We start from the raw sequence: 27,857 nt of genomic DNA on the forward strand, positions 1-27,857 counted from the left end.
ACTCAGAGATTTAGCCATGTTTTGTGATTTTTCTTAATTTGCTTCTTTAATATGTTACTTTATACATATTCTATTATGGCAAACAAAAATTTTAAAATCCATCCACTCACTACGCGTGAAAAACAGCTTAGCCGTATTTTGCATGTTGTGCCAAATTCAGAATAAAGCAAAGATGTAAGTGGACACATCTGTAGAAGCCACTTGACTCATCCAATGATGGGATGGAACTGCAGTGACACAGAAGTGGCATTATTTTAGATTGTGACTAAATGACCTGTCTACTATTTAAGAACTGTACTGAAGGAGCAAGGCCTTACTTAAGGGTTCTGAATGCCCTAGAGTAGACCATGGGTCTTCAGCCTGTGGACCTCCAGCTGCTGTGGAACTACACATCCCAGCATGCCCTCTCAGTTTTAGCATGCCTTAATAGCAAAACTGCGGCAGGGCATGCTGGGATGTGTAGTTCCACAGCAGTTGGAGGGCCACAGGTTGAAGACCCATGCCCTAGACTAATACTCTTGTAGAATCCCCTGTAATTCTGCTAAAAACAGAGCAAAGTATGTGTAATGTATGCTCAGGAAAATAAGAATTTAATGCCTACCGATAATTCCTTTTCTCGTGGTCCGTAGTGGATACTGGGGAATTTACTTTAGTACCGTGGGGTATAGATCGGGTCCATTGGAGCCTGGCACTTTAAGAATTAATTAGTGTGTGCTGGCTCCTCCCCTCTATGCCCCTCCTAGCAGACTAAGTCTGGGAAACTGTGCCCAAGGAGACGGACATACTTATGAGAGAAGGATAACACATACCATTGGGTGCGGTAATGAACCAACACACAACAGAAACAGATAGCAGAGCTAACCAGAACAGAGGATAGCAATGCTAACAAGAACAAGGATAGCAATGCTAACCCAACATGGAACAGGGACGGCAACAGCAGACCCAACCAAGAACACTTACAACCTTGTAAGCAGGAATTCGAAGCAGTGAGGCGGGCGCCCAGTATCCACTATGGACTACGAGAAAAGGAATTATCGTTAGGTATTAAATTCCTATTTTCTCTAACGTCCTAGTGGATACTGGGGAATGTACTTTAGTACCGTGGGGAAGTCCCAAGCTCCCAGAACGGGTGGGAGAGTGCCGAGACCCCTGCAAAACCGCCTGACCAAACTGAAGGTCATCACTAGCCAAGGTGTCGAAACCTATAGAACTTAACAAACGTGTTCGACCCTAACCAGGTAGCTGCACGGCACAACTGTAGGGCCGAAACACCCCGGTCAGCCGCCCAGGAAGAACCCACCGACCTTGTGGAGTGGGCCTGGATAGAACTCGGCAGTGGCAATGCTGCCAAAGAATAGTCTTGTTGAATGGTCAACCTGAGCCAGCAAGCAATTGACTGCTTAGAAGCAGGACGCCCAATTTTGGTAGCGTCATAAAGGACAAAAAGCGAGTCAGATTTCCTGTGATGAGCCGTCCTCTTGACGTAAAGCTTCAAAGACCTCACAACGTCCAGGGACTTTGGAGCAACTGATGCGTCAGCCATCACTGGAACAACTATAGGCTGATTAACATGAAAAGCCGGCACTACTTTCGGCAAAAACTGCGGGCGAGTCCTAAGCTCAGCCCTATCCTGGTGAAATATCAAATACTGGCTCTTAGAGGATAAGGCCCCCAATTCTGACACGCGTCTTGCAGATGCTAATTCCAGCAACATGACAGTCTTCCAAGTGAGATGTTTCAAGTACACCCTATGTAAGGGTTCAAACCAGTCCGACTGGAGAAAGGTCAAGATCACATTAAGATCCCACGGCGCCGTGGGAGGTACAAAGGGTGGTTTAATGTGGAGAACCCCCTTCAGGAATGTCTGTACTTCCGGCATAACCGCAAGCTATTTCTGGAAGAAGATGGAGAGAGACGAAATCTGGACTTTGATAGAGCCCAATCGTAGGCCCATGTCCACACCTGTTTGCAGGAAGAGTAGGAAACGACCCAGGCGAAACTCCACAGGAGAATATTTCCTACCCTCACACAAAGAAACACATCTTTTCCAAATAAGGTGGTAATGTTTTGACGCAATCACCTTCCTGGCCTGGATCATAGTAGAAATAAACCTTGAAGAAGAGGCCTTTTCTGACTAGAATTTCCCTCTCAACCTCCAAGCCATCAAACGTAGCCACTTTAAGTCTGCATAGACGAATGGTCCTTGCTGAAGGAGGTCCTTGAGAAGCGGCAGAGGCCAGGGGTCCTCCAGAGACATCGTCAGGAGGTCTGCATACCAGGCCCGTCGGGGCCAATCCGGGGCACTCAGAATTGCCTGAACTCTTTCCCTTTTGAGTCGTTTTAGAACTATGGGAATGAGAGGGATTGGTGGAAACTGGTATACAAACTGGTAAGTCCACGGTGCTGTCAGAGCGTCGATTGCCGCAGCCTGCAGATCCCATGTCCTGGAACAGTAACAACAGAGCTTTTTGTCGAGACAAGAAGCCATCAGGTCTATCTGTGGACAGCCCCACCGGTGAATCAGTTGTAGAAAACACCCGAGGGTGAAGGCCCCATTCTCCTGGATGAAGATTGTGCTTGCTGAGGAAGTCCGCTTCCCAATTGTCCACACCTGGAATGAAGATGACCGAGATGGCCCTTGTGTTGGCCTCTGCCCAGAGGAGTATCCTGGACACCTCTCGCATTGCTGCCCTGCTATTTGTTACTCTTTGTCGATTTATGTATGCTACCGCCATGACGTTGTCCGACTGCACCTGGATGTCTTGATTTCGGAGAAGAGAGGAGGCCTACAGGAGAGCATTGTAAACTGCCCTGAGTTCCAATACATTTATCGGGAGTGCAGACTCTTGACTCAACCAGTTCCCTTGGAATTGGGCCCCTTGGGTCACAGCCCCCCATCCTCAGAGGCTGGCATCTGTTGTTAGTAGTATCCATGACTGGATACCGAAACTCCGACCCTCCACAAGGTGAAGGACCTGCAGGCACAATAACAGGGAAATACATGCTTTTGGTGACAGAGTTACCATCTGGTGCATATGTAGGTGAGACCCAGACCATTTGTCCAGCAGATCCAGCTGGAAAGGACGGGCATGAAACCTGCCGTAATGAATGGCCTCATATGAGGACACCATCTTGCCCAGTAGGCGAATGCAAAGATGAATTGAAATCTTGTAGGGCCTTAGCACCGAGCGGACCATAGCCTGGATAGTCAAGGCCTTGTCTAATGGAAGGAACACCTTCTGAGACACTGTGTCCAGTATCATTCCCAGGAACTGAAGTCTTTGTGATGGTTCCAGGTGAGATTTCCGGAAATTTAGGATCCAGCCATGATCTGTAAGCAGGCGAGTCGTCAGGTCGATGCTGTGCAGCAGACGTTCCCTGGACATCGCCTTTACCAGGAGACTGTCCAAGTAGGGGACGATGTTAACTCCCATTCTGCGCAATTGGAGCATCATCTCTACCATGATTTTCGTGAATAAACTGGGAGCTGTGGAGAGACCGAAAGGTAATGCCTGAAACTGGAAGTGGTTATCCAGAAGAGCGAACCGAAGGTAAGCCTGATGGGGAGGCCATATGGGAATATGCAGGTAAGCATCCTTGACATCCAGGGATACGAGGAATTCCCCCTCCTCCAAACTGTGACCCACCATACGCAGTGATTCCATCTCGAATTTGAACACATGTAGGTATGGGTTCAGAGATTTGAGGTTCAAGATGGGTCGAACCGAACCTTCCAGTTTCGGAACAACAAACAGACTGGAGTAAAACCCACCAGTCCTGCACAGAACCACTCAGTGGTCTACTACCAATAATTCATACCAAAGGCAGTTCTCACAGCTAACCTAATCTCATGCGAAAGAGTTACATTCAGCTCTCTCGATTACAGTCACGAGTTGCAGCTGTAGGTCTCCAGTCATCATCTGGAGCAAATAACACTGTGACCCAACCCGTGACAAATAAATCTAAACAGTGGTTAAAGATAGTGGGGGTCATTCAGAGTTGATCGCCCGCTAGCTGTTTTTAGCAGCCGTGCAAACGCATAGTCACCGCCCATGGGAAAATTTTTCGCTTTGCAAGTGTGTGAACGCCTGTGCAGCCGAGCTCTGCAAAAACATTTTGTGCAGATACAGAGTAGGTCTGAACTTACTCAGCCCTTGCGATCACTTCAGTCTTTTTGGTGCCGGAATTGACGTCACACACCTGCCCTCCAAATGCCCAGACACGCCTGCGTTTTCCCTACCACTCCCACAAAACGGTCAGTTGTCACCCATGAACGCCCGCTTTCTGTCAATCTTCTTGCGATCGGCTGTGCGTATGGATACTTTGTTAAATCCATAGCTCAGCAACGATCCGCATTGTACCCGTACGACGAGCGTGTGCATTGTGGTGCATACGCATGCGCAGTAGAGACCTGATCGCAGCGCAGCGAAAATCGGCAGCGTGCGATCAACTCGGAATGACCCCCAATGTCTCTAGCAGTGGTGTATCTATAATGGACCCTAAACCCATTTCTTGAATGCTTACCTCTCCTGAGTCCCAGTTGCTGGCAGCAGCGCTGCACAAATCACCAGTAAAACGGCATGGCTGACATTTTCCTGGAGACCTGTGCGTGCGCACAAGACTGTGGCACAGTGCTAGGGTCTTCTAGTGACCCTAGTGCTCACAGTTCATTGTGCTGCTGTCTAGAGAGGAGGGGGCCCAGACCATACTTGCCTACTTTTGAAAAAGCATTTTGGGGAGATTGTGAAAGTAACACCTATCAGCGCGAACGTGAGAGGCATGTCATAAAAATGACTTACATCCAAATGTAAATAAGCTCCAAAGTTAGTAAGATCTACTTGTTGAAAAAAAATAAGATTTTACTTACCGGTAAATCTATTTCTCGTAGTCCGTAGTGGATGCTGGGGACTCCGTAAGGACCATGGGGATAGACGGGCTCCGCAGGAGACATGGGCACTTTAAGAAAGAATTTAGGTTCTGGTGTGCTCTGGCTCCTCCCTTTATGCCCCTCCTCCAGACCTCAGTTAGAGAAACTGTGCCCAGAAGAGCTGACAGTACAAGGAAAGGATTTTGGTAATCCAGGGCAAGATTCATACCAGCCACACCAATCACACCGTATAACATGAGTTTATAACAACCAGTCAACAGTATGACAACAACAGAGCATCAGGTCCAACCCTGATGCAACCATAACATAACCCTTATTGAAGCAATAACTATATACAAGCATTGCAGAAGAAGTCCGCACTTGGGACGGGCGCCCAGCATCCACTACGGACTACGAGAAATAGATTTACCGGTAAGTAAAATCTTATTTTCTCTAACGTCCTAGTGGATGCTGGGGACTCCGTAAGGACCATGGGGATTATACCAAAGCTCCCAAACGGGCGGGAGAGTGCGGATGACTCTGCAGCACCGATTGAGCAAACACAAGGTCCTCCTCAGCCAGGGTATCAAACTTGTAGAACTTTGCAAAAGTGTTTGAACCTGACCAAGTAGCCGCTCGGCAAAGCTGTAATGCCGAGACCCCTCGGGCAGCCGCCCAAGAAGAGCCCACCTTCCTAGTGGAATGGGCCTTAACTGATTTTGGCAGCGGCAATCCAGCCGCAGAATGAGCCTGCTGAATCGTGTTACAGATCCAGCGAGCAATAGTTTGCTTTGAAGCAGGAGCACCAAGCTTGTTGGAAACATACAGGAGAAACAAAGACTCTGTTTTCCTGACCCTAGCCGTTCTGGCTACATAAACCGTCAAAGCCCTGACCACATCAAGCAACTCGGAATCCTCCAAGTCAGTAGTAGCCACAGGCACCACAATAGGTTGGTTTATATGAAAGGATGAAACCACTTTCGGCAGAAATTATGGACGGGTCCGCAATTCTGCTCTATCCGCATGGAAAACCAGATAGGGTTTTTTATGTGACAAAGCAGCCAACTCTGACACACGCCTAGCCGAAGCCAAGGCTAATAGCATGACCACCTTCCACGTGAGATATTTCAACTCCACCGTTTTGAGTGGCCCAAACCAGTGGGATTTCAGGAAACTCAACACCACGTTAAGATCCCAAGGTGCCACTGGAGGCACAAAAGGGGGCTGAATATGCAGCACTCCCTTTACAAACGTCTGAACTTCAGGTAGAGAAGTCAACTCCTTTTGAAAGAAAATGGATAGGACCGAAATCTGGACCTTAATGGAACCCAATTTTAGGCCCAAATTCACTCCTGACTGTAGGAAGTGAAGGAACGGCCCAGCTGGAATTCCTCCGTAGGGGCATTCCTGGCCTCACACCAAGCAACATATTTTCGCCATATACAGTGATAATGTTGAGCTGTTACGTCCTTCCTAGCCCTTATCAGCGTAGGAATGACCTAATTCGGAATGCCTTTCTCTGCTAGGATCCGGCGTTCAACCGCCATGCCGTCAAACGCAGCCGCGGCAAGTCTTGGAACAGACAGGGCCCCTGTTGCAACAAGTCCTGTCTTAGAGGAAGAGGCCACGGGTCCTCTGTGAGCATTTCTTGCAGATCTGTATACCAAGTCCTTCGTGGCCAATCTGGAACAATGAGTATTGTTCTCACTCCTCTTTTTCTTATTATCCTCAGCACCTTGGGTATGAGAGGAAGAGGAGGGAATACATAGACCGACTGGAACACCCACGGTGTCACCAGGGCATCTACAGCTATCGCCTGAGGGTCTCTTGACCTGGCGCAATACCTCTGTAGCTTTTTGTTGAAGCGGGATGCCATCATGTCCACCTGTGGCAGTGCCCAACGACTTGTAATCTGTGCGAAGACTTCCTGATGAAGTCCCCACTCTCCCGGGTGGAGGTCGTGTCCACTGAGGAAGTCTGCTTCCCAGTTGTCCACTCCCGGGATGAACACTGCTGACAGTGCGCTTACGTGATTCTCCGCCCAGCGAAGAATTCTGGTGGCTTCCGCAATCGCCACTCTGCTCCTTGTGCCGCCTTGTCGGTTTACATGAGCCACTGCGGTGATGTTGTCTGACTGAATCAGAACCGGTTGGTCGCGAAGCAAGTTCTCCGCTTGATGTAGGGCGTTGTATACGGCCCTTAGTTCCAGGATGTTGATGTGAAGGCAAGTCTCTTGACTTGACCACAGACCTTGGATATCTCTTCCCTGTGTGACTGCTAACCACCCTCGGAGGCTTGCATCCGTGGTCACCAGGACCCAGTCCTGAATGCCGAATCTGCGGCCCTCTAGAAGGTGAGCGCTCTGCAGCCGCCACAGAAGAGACACCCTGGCCCTGGGGGATAGGGTGATTAACCGATGCATCTGAAGATGTGATCCGGACCACTTGTCCAGTAAGTCCCATTGAAAGGTCCTCGCATGGAACCTGCCGAAGGGAATGGCCTCTATGATGCCACCATCTTTCCCAGGACTCGAGTGCAGTGATGCACTGACACCTGTTTTGGTTTTAATAGGTTCCTGACCAGTGTCATGAGTTCCTGAGCTTTCTCTATCGGGAGATAAACCCTTTTCTGGTCTGTGTCTAGAATCATGCCCAGGAAAGGCAGACTAGTTGTAGGAACCAACTGCGACTTTGGAATATTTAGAATCCAGCCGTGTTGCCGTAACACTTCCAGAGAAAGTGCTACGCTGATCAGCAACTGCTCTCTTGATCTCGCCTTTATGAGGAGATCGTCCAAGTATGGGATAATTGTGACCCCTTGCTTCCTCAGGAGTACCATCATTTCCGCCATTACCTTGGTAAATATTCTCTGTGCCGTGGAGAGACCAAACGGCAACGTCTGAAATTGGTAATGACAATCCTGTACCACAAATCTGAGGTACGCCTGATGAGGTGGATAAATGGGGACATGAAGGTATGCATCCTTTATGTCCAGAGACACCATAAAATCCCCCCCTTCCAGGCTTGCGATGACCTGCTCTCAGCGATTCCATCTTGAACTTGAACCTTTTCAGGTATATGTTCAGGGATTTTAAATCCCATATGGGTCTGACCGAACCGTCCGGTTTCGGGACTACAAACATGGTCGAATAATAACCCCTTCCCTGTTAAAGGAGGGGAACCTTGACCACCACCTGTTGAAGAAACAATTTGTGAATTGCAGTTAACACTATTTCCCACTGTGCGAACCAGCATTCTCAGTTCCAAATCCAAAACGTCAGACCACGCCCATACGCGTTTCGTCATTCGACTTCGTCAGTAGGCTTGGTCTTTGTTAATCACAGCAATCGCAATCACATCAGCGGCCGAAACTGGATGTCTATCCCTGCGCTCCCTTCAGAACTGAGAATGCTGGTTCGCACAGTGGGGTAAAATCATATGCTGGTTATACGAGCGGTGGTTTGACCGCCTTTTATGGTACGGGTTTTTTACTTGTGACCGATCTGGATTTGTAAAATAAAATTGCTGTACTCTTTTAATGCACTATTGGCGCTCCCTGCTTCTTCAATCTCTTGGCATATATATATATATATATATATATACATACATATATATACACATATGTATACACATACTAGCGTCTCCATGTCCACGCTGCTACAGCGCTATAACCCCATGCCGACACAATCGCCGGTCAGAGTAGTGTACCAGCATGTGTGTAAATGGACTTCAAAGTACTTTTACTGCATGCTATCTGCAGGATCCCTGAGGATAGCTGTTAAGTCAGCGCTACCTTTTGGGTAAACGTGACAAGCTTTGTCCACCCTAGGGGAAGATTCCCATCGTATCCTGGCCCTAGTAGGGAAAGGATACTCCCTGAGAATTCTTTGTGGGAAGCTGCAGCTTCTTGTCTGGAGATTCCCGCTCTTTTTCTTCATGAGAGGAGGGAAATTTACCTCAGCTTTCTTCCCCTTAAACATGTGTACCCTTGTGTCAGGCACAGATGAGTCATCAGTGATATGCAAAACATCTTTCATTACAATAATCATATATTGAATACTTTCCTGCCATTTTGGCTGTAACTTTGCATTATCGTAGTCGACACTGGAGTCAGACTCCGTGTCGATATCAGTGTCTATTATTTTGGATAGTGAGCGTTGTGAGACTCTGAATGTCTCTGCGACATAGGGACAGACATGGGTAGATTCCCTGTCTATTCTCAATCTTTTGTGCAATAAATTTACTTCAGCACTTAATTTCACATATCCAATCAGGTGTCGGCGTTGTCGACGGAGACACCACACACACATTTGCTCCATCACCTCCTTGGGAGAGCCTTTTACCTCAGACATGTCGACACACACGTACCGACACACCACACACTCAGGGAATGCTCATCTGAAGATAATTCCCCCACAAGGCCCTTTGGAGAGACAGAGAGTATGCCAGCACACACCCCAGCGCTATATGACCCAGGAAAAAACACAGCAATTTAATGTTTACCCAGTAGCGCTGTTATTATCTGCGCCGAATTATGTGCCCCCCCTCTTCTTTAAAACCCTCTCTTCTACCGTGGTATAAGCAGGGGAGAGACCGGGGAGCTTCCTCTCAGCGGTGCTGTGGAGAAAAAACATGGCGCTGGTGAGTGCTGAGGAAGAAGCCCCGCCCCCTCGACGGCGGGCTTCTGTCCCGCTTAAATATACATTTTCTTGGCGGGGGCTCATACATATATACAGTGCCCCCCTGCACCCTTACAGTGACCGGAGTATGTGAGGTGTGTGGGAGCAATGGCGCACAGCTGCAGTGCTGTGCGTTACCTCAGTGAAGAACGGAGTCTTCTGCCGCCGATTTCAAAGTCTTCTTGCTTCTCATACTCACCCGGCTTCTGTCTTCCGGCTCTGCAAGGGGGACGGCGGCACGGCTCTGGGATCGGACGGCGAAGGTGAGATCCTGCGTACGATCCCTCTGGAGCTAATGGTGTCCAGTAGCCTAAGAAGCAGGACCTAGCTTCAGAGAGTAGGGCTGCTTCTCTCCCCTCAGTCCCACGATGCAGGGAGTCTGTTGCCAGCAGAGCTCCCTGAAAATAAAAAACCTAACAAAATACTTTCTCTCAGCAAACTCAGGAGAGCTCACTGAAAAGCACCCAGCTCGCTCTGGGCACAGTATCAAACTGAGGTCTGGAGGAGGGGCATAGAGGGAGGAGCCAGAGCACACCAGAACCTAAATTCTTTCTTAAAGTGCCCATGTCTCTTGCGGAGCCCGTCTATCCCCATGGTCCTTACGTAGTCCCCAGCATCCACTAGGACGTTAGAGAAAAAGACACTGTTATTTTTCAGGATTTGTTTGTGTATTGTTTTTAAAAGAGGTTCCATATAGTTTAAGTGGCCAAGAGAAACTATTTAAAATGCATGTAAACATAGGGATTATTGTGCTTTATAACCATTGCAGGTAAATGACGCTGATGATCCCATTTCAATGTATGTATCTCTGATTCTCCCCCCCCCCCAAGTATTTAAGAGCTGCATAATGGGAGTAAGGTGCAATTAGGTAGATTTCTGGACTATTCAGGAAGTCAGGGAGATTGCTGCAATTTCAGGGAGTCTCCTGTAGAATGCGGGAGGGTAGGCAACTATTGCCCAGACAGAGACAGCACATTGGCCACATCCTCTCTTGATAGGTCCCTGGTGTCCATAAATGTACACATTTGCTTGTGTCTGAAAATATACATTTTCACACTTTCCAAAACTCCTATATGACAGGGTATGGACCACAACAAAGAAAGCAAGAATAGTCAGGTGCATTATAACAGAGGAGGGGCCAATCTGCAGACTCTGGGTGGACCCTCTCCTCTCCACTGCGCAGTAGGCTCTGGCATTGTGCCAAAGTATACTGCGCATGTGCAGGTCTCTGGAAATATGGCCCACGCCATGTTCCGGAGACTAATCACCACTACTGCACATGCGTGGTGGGCATTTTGACAGTGATTTTTGCAGCAGCTGACGCGGGACTCCGAAAATGTAAGTAATAAAACATGGGTGCAGTGTGGAACCCCCTGGACCGAGGGGCCTGTGTCCACCGCACGCATTGCACCCATCATAGAAATGCCAATGAGATAGTGTAATACTGATATAATGAAGTGCTCTCATGCAGAATGTGGAAAAAGGAAGCAAAATCAGCCACCAACAACATAACCAACACTCATAATATAGCACATCAAACTGTAACAAGCAACAATCCAAACATCATAACTTAAGGCATCTCCATACCAGAACTGTACTTGTATGGACCACATATAATTGTAGAAGAAGCCGGAATCCTGGCCTTTTCTTTGGATTCAATGACAGAAAAAATAGCCTCCAGTAGTGTAGTATGTAAATACATATGATTTACTCTACAGAACAAATAATAAGAGTGACCCATATACTGTATTTAAAAAAAATATATATCAAAGCGTATCTGATAAATTAATTGAGAAACAAGATTCAAGATGACACGCCAATGCATTTTGGCCCTAGTAAGCCCATGGGACTCCTGAGTAGCGGGTGTATGACCATGCAGTTTATGTGACTTAAATTGAGGTTACTCAAATATTAGCGCCATCCGGTTCTCATTGCACATGCAGAGAAGATTACCGAAATCTTGTGGTAACTGCTCTCCCTGGTTCGTGGCAGTTAGTGCAATATGATTTAACTATATTCTGTGCCAAGAAGACAATGTGGAAGTGTCCTGGGCATGTAGCTAAAGCTTAGGGCTATTCTGAGTTGTGCACATGGAGAAGTGAAGCCTGTTTCTGAGGGATCTCTTGTACCTATAGCATGGGACTGGTACAACTGCATTAGCATATGGTAGCATAAGGTAGCAAGTCAGGCTTCCGTGACTGCCCACAGCTACAGCTCAGAATCAGCCCCTTGGTCCAGAGCAGGGGGAAAGATGTAGATCAATGCGTGTAATACATGTAACACCCATTACTGTAGTGGGATCATTATAATAACTAAATGAAAGATGTGCCACCACCCAAGCTATGGGTATGCTCCCGGATTGCTTGGGCAAGCCTTACTTCATACCCGCCAGAATGTGTACCACAGCGTTACTCCTGACCAATATAGACAGCTTACCTGGGGCCTTTTTTTGTTTCAGGAACTACCCTACGGACGGGAACCAGCTGAGGACGTGGATTTGGTAAGTAGCCCCAGGGTTTGTTATTATAAGCGTTCACTTTTGGTTTATTTACTTGGTACGGTACAGTATAAATTACAGATACTGGTATGGTATTAAAGCTCACTATGCAACATTAAAACCTAATCACTATAAAAATTATATACAAATTTGGATACATGCATTAAAAATAACCTTACTGAATAAGAAAAAATAGGATTAGCTGTTTATAAATACCCAGGTATTTTATGGGTGTAAGCAGCTGCAAGTCCTTACTCTCGTTGGAGCCTTGGTAGATGAGTAGTGGTACTCTGTACTCCTGATTAGTTGTAAGACGGAACTCCTATGCTGAATAGCTACTCTTTACTAGCAAACATACTTCTGTTGTCCCGGATGGTACAGCCGAGGAGGAACAGACGAATACTTTCTCCAATGCCAACTCCTGACCATCTGCTTTACCCCACCACATACACTGACATAGGAGAAAGGCAGGCCCCTCTCAATATTCTAGTGTGTAGGAACTTCCTGCAGTCTGGATTATATCCATTCAACGAAAGAAGGGCAAATAAAAGGATCCTCACTGTAAAGAGGATTAGCCAGTCCGGTTGTGGGTCTATTTCCAGGGTGAATTTTATGGATAGAGTGTGCAATTTTGTATCTTGATGTAGACAAAAGTTCACTTTGACCCCTGGAAGGGCTCCCGTAGTTACGTGTTTCCCCAAGACTACTTCCACAGGTCCTTAGTTTACACCCCCCTCACCATTCAGGTAGCCACTGTCAAACTGTGACGGCAGGTATAGTGGGGATCCTCATAGTACCTGAATCAATATGAACAGTGGCGGCACCCTTAGTCTTGAGTCTATGTGGGGAGGTGTCACTACCTATCCACTCATGGTAGTAACATGCTGTCCAATCCCCAGCTCAGCTCAGGTCAGGTGATACTATATACAATGAGGGCATCCACAATCACTATTATATACTGTAAACATACCGGAGACGTTATTCTTTAAACTTTACAATTAATGCTCACATCCACATACAGGTTGAGTATCCCTTATCCAAAATGCTTGGGACCATAGGTATTTTGGATATCGGATTTTTCCGTATATTGGAATAATTGCATACCATAATGAGATATCATGGTGATGGGACCTAAATCTAAGCACAGAATTCATTTATGTTACATATACACCTTATACACACAGCCTGAAGGTCATTTTAGCCAATATTTTTTAGAACTTTTTGCATTAAACAAAGTGTGTCTACATTCACACAATTCATTTATGTTCCATATACACCTTATACACACAGCCTGAAGTTCATTTAATACAATATGTTTAATAACTTTGTGTATTAAACAAAGTTTGTGTACATTGAGCCATCAAAAAACAAAGGTTTCACTATCTCACTCTCACTCAAACAAGTCCGTATTTCGGAATATTCCGTATTTCGGAATATTTGGATATGGGATACTCAACCTGTATAACATCAGCAGCTACTTGAGCTATGGATAGCTTCCTATGATAATGTTATGGCGCGGTTGAATATATGCGCTGACAAGTCTTAATACTCCCCCAGCTCCCTGTTAGGTGTTAACAGACTGTTCCATTGATATGCAGGATCAGCTATGGCAATAAAGAGGCTATGAGGAATATGTCTGTTTAGCAGCAGATCAGCAGCCTACTTAATAGCTGAGTCTCTTGGAACAACTCACTCACTTCTCCCTTATATTACACTTGCCAACGGTAATAGGGCTGCATCAGCTGGCCATGTCAGGAGAGGTGGTAACTATCCTTTCCAGCGCCACCCCCAGCCTTGCCCATCAGCCGGGACACACCTCCTCCCACAGGCCGCTCCCACCGCCACCTTCAGGACAATGAAGCCACGCTGCTCACGCCACCTCTGCTCATCGGCGGCTACGGTATGCGCTGCTCTCACCGGGTCCCACACAATCAAGCCGCCGGGATGCTGCCGCTCTGCCAGGATCAGCTCTCCATTCTCCCTCTGACTCCTCTCTAGTTGCGTCACCTTTCTCTCCCGCTGGTTGCTAAGCAAGGTCAGGTCCCTGCAGGGGGAGGATTGGGATCAAAAACCAGCCCGGGAAATGTATTGAAGCAGCCCTAATAGGGGTGGGTTCTGTTGAGGGGGTGGAATCTGTGAAGTGGGTGGGATTATTGCTCAGAAGGCTCAATCAAATGCATGCATGGAAAGCAAAATTTTAGGGGCGTGGCTTCATGGGGAAGGGGCGTGGCAACATAATAGTGCCAATTCACATTACACAACACAGTAGTGCCGCTTATACACATTGCACCAGGTAGAACCTCCTATACATACTGCGCCAGGTAGAGCATGTTATACATATTGCGCCAGATAGAGCACGTTCTACACTTTGTGCCAGGTAGAGCATGGTATACACTTTGCGCCAGGCAGAGCACATTACACACATTGCAACAGGTAAAGCACATTATACACTTTGCGCCAGGCAGAGCACATTGTACACATTGCACCAGGTAAAGACCCTCAGGAGCTAATGGTGTCCTGTAGCCAAGAAGCAGAGCCTTTAACTCACTGGAAGTAGGTCTAACTTCTCTCCCCTAAGTCCCACGAAGTAGGGAGATTGTTGCCAGCAGTCTCCCTGAAAATAAAAAAACCTAACATAAGTCTTTTTCAGAGAAACTCAGTAGAGCTCCTCAGAGTGCATCCAGTCTGCCTGGGCACAATTCTAAAACTGGAGTCTGGAGGAGGGGCATAGAGGGAGGAGCCAGTTCACACCCCTTTGAAAGTCTTAAAGTGCCCATGTCTCCTGCGGATCCCGTCTATACCCCATGGTTCTTGAAGTGTCCCCAGCATCCTCTAGGACTTATGAGAAAGCACATTATACATATTGCACCAGGTAGAGCACGTTATACACTTTGCGCCAGGTAGAGCACGGTATACACTTTGCGCCAGGTAGAGCACGTTATACACATTGCGCCAGGTAGAGCACGTTATACACATTGCACCAGGTAAAGCACGTTATACATATTGCACCAGGCAGAGCATGTTATACACATTGCACCCGGTAGAGCACGTTATACACTTTGCGCCAGGTAGAGCACGTTATACACATTGCACCAGGTAAAGCACGTTATACATATTGCACCAGGCAGAGCATGTTATACACATTGCACCAGGTAGAGCACATCATACACTTTGCGCCAGGTAGAGCACGTTATACACATTGCACCAGGTAGAGCACGTTATACACATTGCACCAGGTAGAGCACATCATACACTTATACATAACGTGAGCCCTCTCGTTTTTAATGGCTTCCACTGTTTGAGCACAAAGGGGTCAGTGCCTCCCTACACACACACACACACACACACACACACACACACAGGTCACCTACACACACATACACACAGAGGTCAGTGACAGCTTCCCCCCTCCAACTGATCAGTGACAGCCCACATAAACACCACACAGCACAGTACTAGCAGCCTACACACACAGTGTCAGCCTATGGAGCTGCTGATCTTACCATGGGACTGGCCACTCCTTCTCCTCCTCCAGCCTCTCCTCTAAGCTCCTAGCTGCCCCGGGCCATCAAACCCCCCAGCAAAGTTGGTATCCACGCCAGCAGCAGCTCCCCCATCACGCCGCCTCCTGGATGTCACTGTCTGCAGCAGCTCCCTACGTGCAGGGGGTGGGGAGAAGAGAAGGGGAGGGATCTGCCGCTGCCTGCACAGCCGCTCTCCACAGCCGATCTCCATGGTGACTTGCAGGGCTGTGCTAGAATAACGCTGCTGCGATTGGAGCTAAGCTCCGATCGCGGCTGCCGGCCAGCATGGGGGATGACGGCGGCCACTGAGGAGATGCCCGGACCAGCCAAACGGAATCTGGTTCGGTGTCCCGCCGTCCCAATCCGCCACTGGGTCCCTGCCCTCTCACAGCCGCTGCCTCTCCTCACGCCCGGTCGTTGCTTCCCCATGCGTCTCTCTCCTCACCTCAACCGCTCACCTCGCGCCCGTGCTCCGCGCGCTCCCTCTTCCAGATGCTTCCCTCACCCTGTTCACCAATAAGGGATTTCCTGCACATACCCGGGTTATCACAACATGGCAGTATTATACTATAACTATATAACTAGCATCACACAAATATAATTACATTACTGTACCGTTTTACCTTAAGATTGTATTAAAGTGTCATGTTAATACTGCGTACAATAGTATACATATTTAATATATTATACAATAAATAAATAATTTGCAAGGGGAACTACATACATATTACACTTGTTTCCATTGACATGTTACACAAATCCTATATTATAAAAAGCTAAGGGCATACCTCCCAACTGTCCCGTTTTTCACGGTCTGTCTCGCTGTCCCACCCGCAGGTCGCAGTGTCCCTTGGTGTGTGTGTGTGTGGGGAAGGGGCAGTTGGGAGATCCCTCCTGTCACTCACTGCTCTGAGCAGAGCAGCGGTGAATAGATGCTGTGCACATGCGCACACTGTCTATTACCCGACAGAGAGGGACAGGGAGTCAAGGCCAACAGCTCACTGAGCGCTGGCCATGTCCAAATAGTGACAAAAATGGGGGAGTGGCATTCTATTGTGATCCTTGACGCAGGGCCATGCCCCTTTGCTGTGAGGCCACACACACTTACCGTGAGGCCCCGACCCCAATGTCGGGCAAGCGCATTCGGCACGCATTACTGTCCCTCCTCCACTGTGTCAGACGTTAGGAGGTAAGTAAGGGCCTGATTCAAGGTTGAACGCAAATGTATTGGCAAAAGTGTAGTTGCAATTAATTTCAAAGTGAACGCAAATGTGCACACAAAAAATACACGCCCACAGTGCAAACGAACAAAAAAAAAATCCAAATACACAAAATTAGGAGTCACCTTGAAAGCTATGCAAACTAGCGTTAGAAGCAATTATACTGCAGAGAACCTCTGGCTTAGTGTTTCCAGTAAATGAAACTACAAACACAGGGTAATGTGCATATATACCAAATTACTCACAGCTGAAAGTGAAAGTGATACTGCAGGGAGATGTTACAGCCTCCTACCCTGCTGCTGCTAATAATAATAATACTTTTCTCTAACGTCCTAGTGGATGCCGGGGACTCCGTAAGGACCACGGGGAATAGACGGGCTCCGCAGGAGACATGGGCACTTTAAGAAAGAATTTAGATTCTGGTGTGCTCTGGCTCCTCCCTCTATGTCCCTCCTCCAGACCTCAGTTTGAATCTGTGCCCGGACGAGCTGGGTGCTGTTCAGTGAGCTCTCCTGAGCTTGCTGTGAGAAAGTATTTTGTTAGGTTTTTTATTTTCAGGGAGCTCTGCTGGCAACAGACTCCCTGCATCGTGGGACAGAGGGGAGAGACGCAGCCCTACTCTCTGAAGCTAGGTCCTGCTTCTTAGGCTACTGGACACCATTAGCTCCAGAGGGATCGTACACAGGATCTCACCCTCGTCGTCCGATCCCAGAGCCGGGCCGCCGTCCCCCTCGCAGAGCCGGAAGACAGAAGCCGGGTGAGTATGAGAAGCAAGAAGACTTCGAAATCGGCGGCAGAAGACTCCGTTCTTCACTGAGGTAACGCACAGCACTGCAGCTGTGCACCATTGCTCCCACACACCTCACATACTCCGGTCACTGTAAGGGTGCAGGGCGCAGGGGGGGTCGCCCTGGGCAGCATATGGACCTCTTATGGCAAAAGTACACATATATACAGTTGGGCACTGTATATATGTATGAGCCCCCGCCAAGAAAATGTATATTTAAGAGGGACAGAAGCCCGCCGTCGAGGGGGCGGGGCTTCTTCCTCAGCACTCACCTGCGCCATTTTTTCTCCACAGCTCCGCTGAGAGGAAGCTCCCCAGGCTCTACCCTGCAGATACACGGTAGAAAAGGGTAAAAAGAGAGGGGGGGCACATAATTAGGCGCAAAAATCAATATAAACAGCAGCTACTGGGTTAACATTAAGTTACTGTGTTATTCCTGGGTTTATAGCGCTGGGGTGTGTGCTGGAATACTCTCTCTCTGTCTCTCCAAAGGGCCTTGTGGGGGAATTGTCTTCAGATGAGCATTCCCTGAGTGTGTGGTGTGTCGGTACGTGTGTGTCGACATGTCTGAGGTAAAAGGCTCCCCTAAGGAGGTGATGGAGCAAATGTGTGTGTGAGTGGTGTCTCCGTCGACAACGCCGACACCTGTTTGGATATGTGAAATTTAGTGCTAAGGAAAATTTATTGCACAAAAGATTAGAGAACAGACAGGGAATCTACCCATGTCTGTCTCTATGTCGCAGAGACCTTCAGAGTCTCTCAATGCTCACTATCCAAAATAATAGACACTGATATCGACACGGAGTCTGACTCCAGTGTCGACTACGATAATGCAAAGTTACAGCCAAAATGGCAGGAAAGTATTCAATATATGATTATTGTAATAAAAAATAAGAATTTACTTACCGATAATTCTATTTCTCGGAGTCCGTAGTGGATGCTGGGGTTCCTGAAAGGACCATGGGGAATAGCGGCTCCGCAGGAGACAGGGCACAAAAAGTAAAGCTTTAGGATCAGGTGGTGTGCACTGGCTCCTCCCCCTATGACCCTCCTCCAAGCCTCAGTTAGGATACTGTGCCCGGACGAGCGTACACAATAAGGAAGGATTTATGAATCCCGGGTAAGACTCATACCAGCCACACCAATCACACTGTACAACCTGTGATTTGAACCCAGTTAACAGTATGATAACGGCGGAGCCTCTGAAAAGATGGCTCACAACAAATAATAACCCGATTTTTGTAACTATGTACAAGTAATGCAGATAATCCGCACTTGGGATGGGCGCCCAGCATCCACTACGGACTCCGAGAAATAGAATTATCGGTAAGTAAATTCTTATTTTCTCTATCGTCCTAGTGGATGCTGGGGTTCCTGAAAGGACCATGGGGATTATACCAAAGCTCCCAAACGGGCGGGAGAGTGCGGATGACTCTGCAGCACCGAATGAGAGAACTCCAGGTCCTCCTTAGCCAGGGTATCAAATTTGTAGGATTTTACAAACGTGTTTGCCCCTGACTAAATAGCCGCTCGGCAAAGTTGTAAAGCCGAGACTCCTCGGGCAGCCGCCCAAGATGAGCCCCCCTTCCTTGTGGAATGGGCATTTACATATTTTGGCTGTGGCAGGCCTGCCACAGAATGTGCAAGCTGAATTGTATTACACATCCAACTAGCAAAAGTCTGCTTAGAAGCAAGAGCACCCAGTTTGTTGGGTGCATACAGGATAACAGCAAGTCAGTTTTCCTGACTCCAGCCGTCCTGGAACCTATATTTTCAGGGCCCTGACCACATCTAGCAACTTGGAGCCCTCCAAGTCCCTAGTAGGCGCAAGACACCACAATAAGCTGGTTCAGGTGAAACACTGACACCACCTTAGGGAGAGAACTGGGGACGAGTCCGCAGCTCTGCCCTGTCCGAATGGACAAACAGATATTGGCTTTTTTTGAGAAAAAAACCCACCAATTTGACACTCGCCTGGTCCAGGCCAGGTCCAAGAGCATGTTCACTTTTCATGTGAGATGCTTCAAATCCACAGATTTGACTGGTTTTAAAACCAATGTGTTTTGAGGAATCCCAGAACTACGTTGAGATCCCACAGTGCCACTGGAGGCACAAAAGGGGGTTGTATATGCAATACTCCCTTGACAAACTTCTGGACTTCAGGAACTGAAGCCAATTCTTTCTGGAAGAAAAATCGACAGGGCCGAAATTTGAACCTTAATGGACCCCAATTTGAGGCCCATAGACACTCCTGTTTGCAGGAAATGCAGGAATCGACCGAGTTGAAATTTCTTCGTGGGGCCTTCCTGGCCTCACACCACGCAACATATTTTCGCCACATGTGGTGATAATGTTGTGCGGTCACCTCCTTTCTGGCTTTGACCAGGGTAGGAATGACCTCTTCCTGAATGCCTTTTCCCTTAGGATCCGGCGTTCCACCGCCATGCCGTCAAACGCAGCTGCGGTAAGTCTTGGAACAGACATGGTACTTGCTGAAACAAGTCCCTTCTTAGCGGCAGAGGCCATAAGTCCTCTGTGAGCATCTCTTGAAGTTCCGGGTACCAAGTCCTTCTTGGCCAATCCGGAGCCATGAGTATAGTTCTTACTCCTCTACGTCTTATAATTCTCAGTACCTTAGGTATGAAAAGCAGAGGATGGAACACATACACCGACTGGTACACCCACGATGTTACCAGAACGTCCACAGCTATTGCCTGAGGGTCTCTTAACCTGGCGCAATACCTGTCCCGTTTTTTGTTCAGACGGGACGCCATCATGTCCACCTTTGGTAATTCCCAACGGTTTACAATCATGTGGAAAACTTCCCCATGAAGTTCCCACTCTGCCGGGCGGAGGTCGTGCCTACTGAGGAAGTCTGCTTCCCAGTTTCCATTCCCGGAATGAAACACTGCTGACAGTGCTATCACATGATTTTCCGCCCAGCGAAAAGTCCTTGCAGTTTTTGCCACTGCCCTCCTGCTTCTTGTGCCGCCCTGTCTATTTACGTGGGCGACTGCCGTGATGTTTTATCCCACTGGATCAATACCGGCTGACCTTGAAGCAGAGGTCTTGCTAAGCTTAGAGCATTATAAATTTACCCTTAGCTATATTTATGTGGAGAAAAGTCTCCAGACTTGATCACACTCCCTGGAAATTTTTTCCTTGTGTGACTGCTCCCCAGCCTCTCGGGCTGGCCTCCGTGGTCACCAACATCCAAAACTGAATGCCGAATCTGCGGCCCTCTAGAAGATAAGCACTCTGTAACCACCACAGGAGAGACACCCTTGTCCTTGGATATAGGGTTATCCGCTGATGCATCTGAAGATGCGATCCGGACCATTTGTCCAGCAGATCCCACTGAAAAGTTCTTGCATGAAATCTGCCGACTGGAATTGCTTCGAAGGAAGTCACCATTTTTTTTACCATGGCCCTTGTGCAATGATGCACTGATTTTAGGAGGTTCCTGACTAGCTCGGATAACTCCCTGGCTTTCTCTTCCGGGAGAAACACCTTTTTCTGGACTGTGTCCAGAATCATCCCTAAGCACAGGAGACTTGTTGTCGGGATCAGCTGCGATTTTGGAATATTTAGAATCCACCCCTGCTGTTGTAACAGTATCCGAGATAGTGCTACTCCGACCTCCAACTGTTCCCTGGACTTTGCCCTTATCAGGAGATCGTCCAAGTAAGGGATAATTAAGACGCCTTTTCTTCGAAGAAGAACCATCATTTCGGCCATTACCTTGGTAAAGACCCGGGGTGCCGTGGACAATCCAAACGGCAGCGTCTGAAACTGATAGTGACAGTTCTGTACCACGAACCTGAGGTACCCTTAGTGATAAGGGCAAATTTGGGACATGGAGGTAAGCATCCCTGATGTCTCGGGACACCATATAGTCCCCTTCTTCCCGGTTCGTTATCACTGCTCTGAGTGACTCCATCTTGATTTGAACCTTTGTAAGTGTTCAAATTTTTTTAGATTTAGAATAGGTCTCACCTAGCCTTCTGGCTTCAGTACCACAATATAGTGTGGAATAATACCCCTTTTCTTGTTGTAGGAGGGGTAATTTAAATATCACCTGCTGGGAATACAGCTCGTGAATTGTTTCCCATACTGCCTCCTTGTCGGAGGGAGACCTTGGTAAAGCAGACTTCAGGAGCCTGCGCAGGGGAAACGTCTCGACATTCCAATCTGTACCCCTGGGATACTACTTGTAGGATCCAGGGGTCCTGTACGGTCTCAGCGTCATGCTGAGAGCTTGTCAGAAGCGGTGGAACGCTTCTGTTCCTGGGAATGGGCTGCCTGCTGCAGTCTTCTTCCCTTTCCTCTATCCCTGGGCAGATATGACTCTTATAGGGACGAAAGGACTGAAGCTGAAAAGACGGTGTCTTTTTCTGCAGAGATGTGACTTAGGGTAAAAACGGTGGATTTTCCAGCAGTTGCCGTGGCCACCAGGTCCGATGGACCGACCCCAAATAACTCCTCTTCCTTTATACGGCAATACACCTTTGTGCCGTTTGGAATCTGCATCACCTGACCACTGTCGTGTCCATAAACATCTTCTGGCAGATATGGACATCGCACTTACTCTTGATGCCAGAGTGCAAATATCCCTCTGTGCATCTCGCATATATAGAAATGCATCCTTTAAATGCTCTATAGTCAATAAAATACTGTCCCTGTCAAGGGTATCAATATTTTTAGTCAGGGAATCCGACCAAGCCACCCCAGCTCTGCACATCCAGGCTGAGGCAATCGCTGGTCGCAGTATAACACCAGTATGTGTGTATATACTTTTTATGATATTTTCCAGCCTCCTGTCAGCTGGCTCCTTGAGGACGGCCCTATCTATAGACGGTACCGCCACTTGTTCTGATAAGCGTGTGAGCGCCTTATCCACCCTAAGGGGTGTTTCCCAACGCGCCCTAACTTCTGGCGGGAAAGGGTATACCGCCCATAATTTTCTATCGGGGGGAACCCACGCATCATCACACACTTCATTTAATTTATCTGATTCAGGAAAAACTACGGTAGTTTTTTCACATCCCACATAATACCCTCTTTTGTGGTACTTGTAGTATCAGAAATATGTAACACCTCCTTCATTGCCCTTAACGTGTGGCCCTAATAAGGAATACGTTTGTTTATTCACCGTCGACACTGGATTCAGTGTCCCTGTCTGTGTCTGTGTTGACCGACTAAAGTAAACGGGCGTTTTAAAACCCCTGACGGTGTTTTTGAGACGTCTGGACCGGTACTAATTGTTTGTCGGCCGTCTCATGTCGTCAACCGACCTTGGCGCGTGTTGACATTATCACGTAATTCCCTAAATAAGCCATCCATTCCGGTGTCGACTCCCTAGAGAGTGACATCACCATTACAGGCAATTGCTCCGCCTCCTCACCAACATCGTCCTCATACATGTCGACACACACGTACCGACACACAGCACACACACAGGGAATGCTCTGATAGAGGACAGGACCTACTAGCCCTTTGGAGAGACAGAGGGAGAGTTTGCCAGCACACACCAAAAACGCTATAATTATATAGGGACAACCTTATATAAGTGTTTTCCCTTATAGCATCTTTTTTATATATTTCTAACGCCAAATTAGTGCCCCCCCTCTCTGTTTTAACCCTGTTTCTGTAGTGCAGTGCAGGGGAGAGCCTGGGAGCCTTCCCTCCAGCCTTTCTGTGAGGGAAAATGGCGCTGTGTGCTGAGGAGATAGGCCCCGCCCCTTTTTCGGCGGCCTCGTCTCCCGCTCTTAACGGATTCTGGCAGGGGTTAAATATCTCCATATAGCCCCCGGAGGCTATATGTGAGGTATTTTTAGCCAAAAATAGGTTTTCATTGCCTCCCAGGGCGCCCCCCTCCCAGCGCCCTGCACCCTCAGTGACTGCCGTGTGAAGTGTGCTGAGAGGAAATGGCGCACAGCTGCAGTGCTGTGCGCTACCTTAAGAAGACTGAGGAGTCTTCATGCCGCCGATTCTGGACCTTCTTCTTGTTTCAGCATCTGCAAGGGGGCCGGCGGCGAGGCTCCGGTGACCATCCAGGCTGTACCTGTGATCGTCCCTCTGGAGCTAATGTCCAGTAGCCAAAGAAGCCAATCCATCCTGCACGCAGGTGAGTTCACTTCTTCTCCCCTAAGTCCCTCGTAGCAGTGATCCTGTTGCCAGCAGGACTCACTGTAAAATAAAAAACCTAAGCTAAACTTTTCTAAGCAGCTCTTTAGGAGAGCCACCTAGATTGCACCCTTCTCGGCCGGGCACAAAAATCTAACTGAGGCTTGGAGGAGGGTCATAGGGGGAGGAGCCAGTGCACACCACCTGATCCTAAAGCTTTACTTTTTGTGCCCTGTCTCCTGCGGAGCCGCTATTCCCCATGGTCCTTTCAGGAACCCCAGCATCCACTAGGACGATAGAGAAAAATGTTTTGCATATCACTGATGACTCATCTGTCCCTGACACAAGGGTACACATGTTTAAGGGGAAGAAAGCTGAGGTAAATTTCCCTCCTCTCATGAAGAAAAAGAGCGGGAATCTCCAGACAAGAGACTGCAGTTTCCCACAAAGAATTCGCAGGGAGTATCCTTTCCCTATTAGGGCCAGGATACGATGGGAATCTTCCCCTAGGGTGGACAAAGCATTGTCACGTTTACCCAAAAGGTAGCGCTGACTTAACAGCTATCCTCAGGGATCCTGCAGATAGCATGCAGTAAAAGTACTTTGAAGTCCATTTACACACTTTCTGGTACACTACTCAGACCGGCGATTGTGTCGGCATGGGTTTATAGCGCTGTAGCAGCGTGGACAGATACCTTATCAGCAGAGATTGAGACCCTAGATTGTGACTTCCATATGCAGCTAAAGTTTCTCCAGGATCCATTTTGTGAGACCCATTGAGGAAGCCACATCATTTGTATCTCTGAGACTGTCAAATCAGCCATTTAATTCTGGAGTTTTTTACCGTATGAAGGTCAACACTTGAACTAGAAGTAGTCTCGGTTCCTAAAAGTGGATACCATTTTTTAGGTAGTTCACAAAAATGCCGATATTCGGCTGTCAGCATTCCTAGGAGGCTAGAATCAATAACTTCTCTGGGCGGTTTTATAAAGATTTCACGCCTAAATTAGCTTTAAGGTAGTCCATATATAACATCATTACCCAATTGGTTATGTATTAGAAGTCTGGATATAGGAGCTCTACTTATTAAAGTCCCGACATATTTCGAATAAATTTCTTTAAGGATATGATCATTTACACAAATCCATCGAGAGCAAATTAATCCTTTTTTCTATACTCGTTACCCCTGATGAAGTCGATAAGACGAAACGCGTTGGGTTTGTCAGTCAAAGGATCACAATCTAGTTTGTGAAGATACTCCCTGTCGAACTCGCACCTTGTAAAAGGTGAGGGATATCTAGGATCCATCTCACAAACGTGTTGGCTGTGTATTCTTTTGGTTGTATTTTATTTATATAATTTTATATTGTGAACTGTGTAAAAACTCATATGTTCAACTACATGTTATTAAAATAACTTTGTACTAATTGGCCGATTGGCCTCTTGTTTGGGTGACTATTTTGGTGAGGGGTGTCGGTTACAGGTCTCCAGTTTTAAATATCCTCCAGTCTACATTCTGACGAAATTTTTGCCTGAAGAAGTGTGTAAATACATTCCATTTTAGCGCACTTGGGAATTTTTGCTTTATTCTGTATGTTTTGAGGTCTCTCAACAAAGATCTCTCCCGAAGTGCTGCTCCCAGGTTGGCGCGAGATAAAGATACTGTTGTGTTTTATATATATATATATATATATATATATATATATATAAAAGATGCTGTCTTAGATATATATATATAAAACATGCCCAAAGAGACATTAGTCTACTGGGTTCTAGAGTCAACGCTATGTCGATTTCTGCTTGACGTGTCCTGTGGAACATGCAATGGACATGATGCCGACTTAAGAGGCATATGGAAGGTTTACCTTACAAGGCTGAGCATTGTGTGGAGAAGGGATCTCGGACCTGGTCTCCACAGCTATAGCTGGTAATTCTGATATTTTGCCTTATATTCCAGGACAGCCTAGGAAAAAACGACATTATCAAATGCAGTCCTTTCGATCACAAAGAAACAAGAAAGTCTGAGGTGCGTCCTTTCTTGCCAGAGGCAGGGGCAGAGGAAAGAAGCTGCACAACACAGCTAGTTCCCAGGAACAGAAGTCCTCCCCGGCCTCTACAAAATCCACCGGTGAGGGCACGTCTTCGAAATTTCAGCCACAAGTGGGTTCACTCCCTGTTGGATCCCTGTGCAATAGATATTGTGTCTCAGGGATACAAGCTGGACTTCGAGGAGATGCCCCCTCACCGACGGCCCTGCCGGCTTCCCCCCACGAGAGGGAAATAGTGTTAACTGCAATTCACAAATTGTATCTTCCACAGGTGGTGGTCAAGGTTCTCTCCTTCAACAAGGAGGGGGTTATTATTCGACCATGTTGTAGTCCTGAAACCGGACGGTTCGGTCAGACCCATATTGAATTTAAAATCCCTGAACATATACTTGAAAAGGTTCAAGTTTAAGATGGAATCGCTGAGAGCGGTCGTCGCAAGCCTGGAAGGGTGGGATTTTATGGTGTCTCTGGACATAAAGGATGCATACCTTCATGTCCCCATTTATCCACCTCATCAGGCATACCTCAGATTTGTGGTACAGGATTGTCATTACCAATTTCAGACGTTGCCGTTTGGTCTCTCCATGGCACCGAGAATATTTACCAAGGTAATGGCGGAAATGATGGTACTCCTGCAGAAGCAAGGGGTCGCAATTATCCCATAATTGGACGATCTCCTCATAAAAGCGGGATCAAGAGAGCAGTTGCTGATCAGCGTAGCACTTTCTCTGGAAGTGTAACGGCAACACGGCTGGATTCTAAATATTCCAAAGTCGCAGTTGGTTCCTACGGCTCGTCTGCCTTTCCTAGGCATGATTCTAGACACAGACCAGAAAAGGGTTTATCTCCCGATAGAGAGAGCTCAGGAGCTCATGACACTGGTCAGGAACCTATTAAAACCAAAACAGGTGTCAGTGCATCACTGCACTCGAGTCCTGGGAAGGATGATGGCATCATACGAGGCCATTCCCTTCAGCAGGTTCCATGCGAGGACCTTTCAATGGGACTTACTGGACAAGTGGTCCGGATCACATCTTCAGATGCATCGGTTAATCACCCTATCCCCCAGGGCCAGGGTGTCTCTCCTGTGGTGGCTACAGAATGCTCACCTTCTCGAGGGCCGCAGATTCGGCATTCAGGACTGGGTCTTGGTGACCACGGATGCAAGCCTCCGAGGGTGGGGAGCAGTCACACAGGGAAGAAATTTCCAAGGTCTGTGGTCAAGTCAGGAGACTTTTCTTCACATCAACATCCTGGAACTAAGGGCCGTATACAACGCCCTACGTCAAGCGGAGACCCTGCTTCGCGACCAACCGGTTCTGATTCAGTCAGACGCCATCACCGCAGTGGCTCATGTAAACCGACAAGGCGGCACAAGGAGCAGGGTAGCGATGGCGGAAGCCACCAGAATTCTTCGCTGGGCGGAAAATCATGTAAGCGCACTGTCAGCAGTGTTCATCCCGGGAGTGGACAACTGGGAAGCAGACTTCCTCAGCAGACACGACCTCCATCCGGGAGAGTGGGGACTTCATCAGGAAGTCTTCGCACAGATGAGGGCATCACGCCTCAACAAAAACTACAGAGGTATTGCGCCAGGTCAAGAGACCCTCAGGCGATAGCTGTAGACGCCCTGGTGACACCGTGGGTGTTCCAGACGGTCTATGTATTTCCTCCTCTTCCTCTCATACCCAAGGTGCTGAGAATACAGGTTGAGTATCCCATATTCAAATATTCCGAAATACGGAATATTCCGAAATACGGACTTTTTTGAATGAAAGTGAGATAGTGAAACCTTTGTTTTTTGATGGCTCAATGTACACAAACTTTGTTTAATACACAAAGTTATTATAAATATTGTATTAAATGACCCCCAGGCTGTGTGTATAAGGTGTATATGAAACATAAATGAATTGTGTGAATGTAGATACACTTTGTTTAATGCACAAAGTTATAAAAAATATTGGCTAAAATGACCTTCAGGCTGTGTGTATAAGGTGTATATGAAACATAAATTAATTCTGTGCTTAGATTTAGGTCCCATCACCATGATATCTCATTATGGTATGCAATTATTCCAAAATACGGAAAAATCCGATATCCAAAATACCTC

The 27,857-nt window shown here is 47.5% G+C and overlaps 1 protein-coding gene across 10 annotated transcripts in view; it reads right to left on the reverse strand.

The window, feature by feature from the left end:
* Positions 1 to 27,857, reverse strand: part of LOC134969140 (phospholipase A and acyltransferase 2-like) — a 217,271-nt gene that overhangs the window by 15,011 nt on the left and 174,403 nt on the right. For 8 of the 10 annotated variants that reach the window (XM_063944881.1, XM_063944883.1, XM_063944884.1 and 5 more), the window contains one exon: positions 17,846 to 17,899. The exons of 1 other annotated variant lie outside the window; for it this stretch is intronic. In XM_063944881.1, coding sequence (XP_063800951.1) covers positions 17,846 to 17,899 — 54 coding nt within the window. Of the gene's footprint in view, positions 1 to 13,947; positions 14,087 to 17,845; positions 17,900 to 27,857 lie in introns of those variants that run through there. One more of the 10 variants, XM_063944888.1, reaches the window with a different exon arrangement.

This window comes from Pseudophryne corroboree, chromosome 11, assembly GCF_028390025.1.
Source record: "Pseudophryne corroboree isolate aPseCor3 chromosome 11, aPseCor3.hap2, whole genome shotgun sequence".
NCBI classification, from domain to species: Eukaryota; Metazoa; Chordata; class Amphibia; order Anura; family Myobatrachidae; genus Pseudophryne; species Pseudophryne corroboree.